The sequence below is a fragment of the Pteropus vampyrus genome, unplaced genomic scaffold (genome assembly GCF_000151845.1).
Source record: "Pteropus vampyrus isolate Shadow unplaced genomic scaffold, Pvam_2.0 Scaffold212, whole genome shotgun sequence".
Lineage (NCBI taxonomy): Eukaryota > Metazoa > Chordata > Mammalia > Chiroptera > Pteropodidae > Pteropus > Pteropus vampyrus.
The window spans coordinates 989832-995599 of record NW_011888993.1 but is presented as its reverse complement, the minus strand read 5'-3'; the positions used below and the strand labels follow the sequence as shown (position 1 = coordinate 995599).

General features: G+C 60.0%; 1 protein-coding gene and 1 long non-coding RNA gene across 4 annotated transcripts in view; one reads left to right on the top strand and one right to left on the bottom strand.

Annotated features, from left to right (window-relative positions):
- The window catches only part of AES (amino-terminal enhancer of split), a 6163-nt gene extending 2213 nt beyond the window's left edge, over positions 1-3950 (top strand). The window contains exons 2-5 of the mRNA XM_023538078.1: positions 865-909; positions 1523-1585; positions 2914-2988; positions 3094-3950. Of these exons, the coding sequence (XP_023393846.1) occupies positions 865-909; positions 1523-1585; positions 2914-2988; positions 3094-3312 (402 nt within the window). The 3' untranslated portion in view covers positions 3313-3950. The remainder of the gene's footprint in view (positions 1-864; positions 910-1522; positions 1586-2913; positions 2989-3093) is intronic.
- Positions 3951-3954: 4 nt separating this feature from the next.
- The window catches only part of LOC111747120, an 8625-nt gene continuing 6811 nt past the window's right edge, over positions 3955-5768 (bottom strand). For 2 of the 3 annotated variants that reach the window (XR_002783387.1, XR_002783385.1), the window contains exons 2-3: positions 5433-5489; positions 3955-4501 (exon numbers count right to left, since the gene is read on the bottom strand). This is a non-coding gene — a long non-coding RNA (uncharacterized LOC111747120). Of the gene's footprint in view, positions 4502-4563; positions 4923-5432; positions 5490-5768 lie in introns of those variants that run through there. The other variant, XR_002783386.1, reaches the window with a different exon arrangement.

Here is a 5768-nt window from a genome sequence, read left to right as displayed (position 1 = left end):
AGGGAGGGGTGACAGGGCATTCTTCGGCCTGACATTTGAGACCCTGCCCATCCACTGTGCCAGAGTCACTTGTTCGGTTTCATACATCAAAAAACCCCTGCCTTGGCCCAGCCCCTAGCCCTCTGCTCTCTGAGGCTTTAGGGGAGGCAGAGCCAGACATCGAAGCTCCCAGCCCCTGACGGAGGGGGCTGGGGAGTGGGGGACCCCACAGGGATTGGGGGGCTCCAGAGGGGAGCCATTGCCTGAGGGAGGCGGCATGGAGAATGGGGCATTGCACCTGGGGTCTTGAAGAATGAGTAGGAGCTGGCCGGGCAGAGGCAGGGGGTGGGGGGTTGGGGAGACCAAGCAAAGGCCTGGGGACCACCGGGCTTTCTGGAGTGGGGGTGATGGGGAGCTATGAGAGAGCTTAGACCAGGAGTGGGGGCAGGGTCAGATCTGGGGCATGGAGTGGGGGTGCTGCTGGCCCCAAAGCCAAACCCAGCAGGCTTTGTTTATGTTCCATTATTTATACCCAGGAAGGCAAACTTCCCTGGAGTCTGGGGCCACCCGCAGACAAGACACATAAAGATAAAAGATTAGGAGCCCTGGAATGTGTGGATATTAGGGGAGCAGTGGGGCTCTGATAATGATTCCAGAAGCCAAGGAGTGGGGCCTAGAGCTCCCCCAGCTCCCCAGCAGCCCCACCGGGCACCTGGGCCTCTGTTCCTGGCGTGGGTGTCTCACCCCTCCTGTCTCCCTCCCACTTGTCTGTCTGTATCACCCTCTGTTCCCGTCTCTCGCTTTCCCCCCTTCTGCCACCCCCTTTGTCTCCTGAGCCCCCCACGCTTCACCCGCCCCCATTTCTCTCCCCCCCCGCCCCCACAGTACTACGAGATGTCTTATGGCTTGAACATTGAGATGCACAAGCAGGTACGCCACCCACCCCCCGCCCACTCCCCCAGCACCCCAGGCAGGTACGCCCCCGCCCGCTCTCCCGGCACCCCAGGCAGGTAGGAGCCCGCCCCTTGGCTGAACACCAAGTCCGCCCTGTGATCTCGTTCCTCCCGAGCTCCCCCATCGCCATTCTTTCTCGGGCCTCCCTGGGAGGTGGTTCTGCAGAGGGGGATGGGCAGAGGCCTTCCCCGGGATCTGCCACCCCCCACCCCATTGCCTGCCCTTTGTGACAGTGGCAAGAGAGTGACGTGAGCCCACACGCGGTACAGCCCTCAGATTGCCCCCTTGCCCTCCTGCCGCCTGAGGCCTAGGAAGGCCAGTCTCTGGACGTCACAGAATAATGCCAGCGCCCCCACCCAGCCGCCCTCCCTGGAGTGCTCAGTACCTACCAGGCGCTGGGCATCGTCTTCCCAGGGCCACCTCGACCCCCAGCGGCCCAGTCCGCATGCGGGCCTGTGCCGGTCCCGCCTTGCCATTGATCGGGTGCCCGCGGGCCCTGTGTGTAGACCCCACCCTGGCTGAGTTGGCCCCTCTTAGAGCCCCAGGCCTCCTGGGCTGGTCTGCACCTGTCCCCCTGTGTTTGTTCTAGGCTGAAATCGTCAAGAGGCTGAATGGGATCTGTGCCCAAGTCCTCCCCTACCTTTCCCAAGAGGTGAGCCATGTGGGGCGGGAGCAGGGTGGTGGTGGGGAGGTAGATGGACCGTGAACTTGTCCCTGGCCCTCCCCACTGCAGCCATCTGGGGCAGCAGCGGGCTGGCCGCCCCAAGGCACACACCTCCCCTCTCTGGGATGCACGGCTACTACCAGCCTGTGCAGAAGAGTCCCCAGGATGGAGGACCTCAGGGGTGCGGGCCAGTGGAGGGGGGTGGCGTCACCCTGCTGTGGAATTCCCGGCCCGCTTGAGTCATTCGCCTTAGAAATGTCAGCTCTGCCAAGGGCACACCAAGAATTTTGTTTTGTTTTCGCCTTTCCCTTCGTGGGATTCACCTGTGACGGGGACAAGCGGGTGTGTGCGGAGGGCACTGCACACACATACAGAGACGTACGGACACGGATAAACGCAGATGCAACACACAGACTCACTGTGCACATGGACACACGCAGACACGTTGGTGCAAACATGCAGACACGTGTGTCCCGATACACGTGTGGATACATGCACACACCCAGGGCTCTTCCTTTTCTGCTTTTTCGGGTTCTCGGGCTCTTGGTGTGAGGCCCGCTCCACACGCACCCCACACCTGCACCGCGCCAGGTTGTGTAAAACCCAGCTCCTGCCATCTGCCAGGTTTACTGGTGGTGATTCATCGTTTCCTCTTTAATCCCCACCCATATCTTGGGATCCTTTGGGGGATAATGCGTGCCTAAGGACTATTCCAGAAGGACACCCCGAAAGCCCCAGAGAAGAGTGTTCTGGGGGCCCTGCGGGCCTAGACTCATGCTCATCTTCATGACGGGCTTCCCAGTAGCCAAGGCAAAAAGGGAGATGGCAGATTGTAGCATCTGATGGCCGGAGAGCCTGACTCTCAGGGGCGCTGGGGGAAGGTGCGACATAGGCCCTGAGTCTGGACCCGTATTCCAGCCCTGCCAGAGTTCCCTGGGCCTCCCCCAGCTGTGCAAGGACGGGGACGTGGACCAGCGGCTCTCACAGCGCAGTCTCTGAGCTCTCGAAGCATCGGCCCTTCCCTGCATAGGTGGCAGGTGGCCCTGTCGTGCACCGCCCTTTCCTTTGCACGTGGCATCGGCTGGGTCACGATCCCGGATTTCTCTCTGACTCACCCAAAGGGCCTTTTCCCAAGCATCTGGCCCCCAACCCCTTTAGGTCTTCTGTGCATCTCGATCTGTCCCCATTCTCCAGATGAAGAGACAGGCTTGGTGACAGAATGCAGGCCCTGGGGGCTGGGGGCAGCGCTGGCAGGCCGGATGGGGGTGGGGCTTCTCCTGGGCGCTGTGACGTAACCCTGTCCTCTCTCCTCTCAGCACCAGCAGCAGGTCTTGGGAGCCATCGAGAGGGCTAAGCAGGTCACGGCTCCTGAGCTAAACTCCATCATCCGAGTAGGTCTGGGGTCTGGGGTCTGGGGTCTGCGGTGGGTGGGACGGTGGGCGGGCGGCGAGTGGGCCTGAGGCGGCTCACGCGCCCCTCCCTCTGGCCTGCAGCAGCAGCTCCAAGCCCACCAGCTCTCCCAGCTGCAGGCTCTGGCCTTGCCCCTGACCCCACTGCCCGTGGGGCTCCAGCCGCCTTCGCTGCCGGCGGTCAGCGCGGGCGCCGGCCTCCTCTCTCTGTCGGCGCTGGGCTCCCAGGCCCACCTCTCCAAGGAAGACAAGAATGGGCACGACGGAGACACCCACCAGGAGGACGACGGCGAGAAGTCGGATTAGCGGGTGGCCGGGCTGGGAGGGTGGTGGGGGGACGAGGGGAGACAGACACACAGAGCGAGACAGCATAGCTCGGGATTGGCTAGACTCCGGTAGTATTTATGGTGGCGCCTGCTGGGGCCTCAGCCCCCGCTTCTGTGCCACCCCCTAGATCCGCTCAGGCTCCCGGCTTCCCTCCTCCTGCCCGCCACCCCCCCCCCCCCCCCCCCCCGCCGCAGCCCGAGTGGGTGAACACCTGCTCGCACAGACGAGGCAAGCTGAGGCCTGGAGGCGTGAGCGGGAGGCCAGGTCAGAAGGGAGCAAATCCTCTAGAAGTCCAGCACCCCTGCACTTCCCCGTCTCACACACGCGTAACTGACAGTCCGCCTGCCGGGGGGAGCCCCCTCAGGGCACCTCCCAGCCTCCCACCCTGGCACTGCATGCAAACACAATGCTAGCTGCCCCTTCCTGCCCCGGGCACCCCCCCGTCTGCCCCTCCACCCTGCCCACTCCCCGCCTCCTGTAGCTCCAGACACCCACGCCCACCTGGTCCTCTGTCCTCGCTCAGCGAGGGACTCAAGCTTAGCCGGGATGAGCAGGGTGGGGGTGGGCGGCCCAACATCCTCCTCCTCCCTTTCCCGAATAAAGATGAGGGTACTCGAGTTGTCTTGGTTTTTATTTTATTTTTTTTTTTCCTTTTCCCAGTATACTAGCTTGTCTTTTAAGAAAGGGGATATTAAAAAAAAAAAAAAGACAGAAAAATGTTTGAAAAAAAGCAACACCCACACCTGTGTCTGTATATAGCCTTTTAGACTGTCAGCTTTTGTTGTGTTCAGTCGTTTGAACTCCGAGAGAGACGTGAATACGCTGTCTCGAGGGTGGGCTTAGCTGTGCCTTTCAAATAAAGACGTGAGAAGGTTGGTCGCCGTGTCCCTGCCTCTGTGTTGCGGGCTGCCCCCCTTTCTGGGGAGGAGGGGACTCCTTTCATGTCTGGGCTCCCTCCTCTGTGACAGGACACAGGACGGGACGGGATGTTGAGAGGCCTAGGTGAGTTCGTCTTGTAAGCGTAGTCCATCTGCCAGACTTGATGTGTAGACCAGAGAGGGTCAGCTGGAGGCCGTGGGTCACGCAGCGCAGCCCGGGCGCTGGAGGAGGTTAGCGAAGCTGGTTTCTGAGCCCCAGGCCAGAGGGCCCTCAAGTGACATTCTTTTCCCTTAGAGACAGAAGATATAGAGACTGCAGATCATACTCCCTCTGCATGCACATGTGCACAGACCCCCAGCTGAAACCTCAACCCTCCAAGGACCAGCTTGAAGGCCCCCCTCCCTGCCACGCCCAACCTGGATCACCCCAGGGGGGAGCCAGAAGGAAAGGAGAGCCTCCCCACCCCTGGTATACCCGACACTCAGACCAAGGGTGCCTCAGGCTGTCCACCCAGGATTTGGGGCTGGTAGGGGCCAGACACCCATGACAGATCTTGCCCTCAAGGAGCTGAAGCACCCAGGGGACTTTTGAAGTGCAAGAAATACATGCTTTTCCAATGCAATGGGTTCCCATGGCGGGCCAAGGGCACAGACGGGACAGAGGCAGGGTTGGTGATGGCCCACTGGCCTCAAGGAAAATGTCTCACATCCCTAAGGAGAGACAGAGGAGACCGAGAGGGGACCAGGTGGTCACCCGTCTCCTGCTGAGTCCCCCACTTCCCTACTGCAGCCAACACGCCTCTAGGAGCCACCAGTGTGATGGGGTCATTCCCCGCTTAATGCTTATCCCTGTGTGGAAAACCCGAGCTCACCCAACTCGGAGAGCGTCAGTCATTACATATTCAGAAGGTGGTTGGCATGGACGTGCCACTTGAGTCCACCCAAAAAGACGAGAGTGTTCAAGACCTGTCGTCACCACTGCCCGGCAGAAGGGATAAGTTGTGACAGTCGTGTCCTGGGAACGCTACACAGCCTTGAAAATAGGGTCACTGCTATTCTATACTCAATGCAACGCGGTGCACCTCACACCGCCAAACAACGGAGTGAATGCGTGTGATTCCATCTACATAAAGAACAAAACCAGGCCCGAGCGACCTAGAGCTTCTGACGTCATTGGCTTACCCTTGGGGGGAGGGGAGGGTTTTCGAACGCGTTTCTTACCTGAGTGTGCTCACTTTGCGATAATTCACCCAATTGTTCACTTACAATCCCTGTGCTCTTTTGTGTTATGTTTCACAATTTGGAAAAAAAAAAAAGTATTTTAAAAAATAATCTGAAATACTTTCTAAGTTCTTCAGGGAGGCCCACCAGGCGCCGCGAAGGACTTTAGCAGGCTGCAGACTTTAGCAGGCTGCGGCTGGGTGGAAACGCTGCTCCCTGCCCAGAGGCCCTTGCACAGCTGTTCCCCTGAACCTGGAACAAAGTTGCTTGCTTTCCCACCCAGCTTTTGCTGAAGGCTTCCCCGACCCTCCCCCAAAGCAGGGGAGTGACACCTCC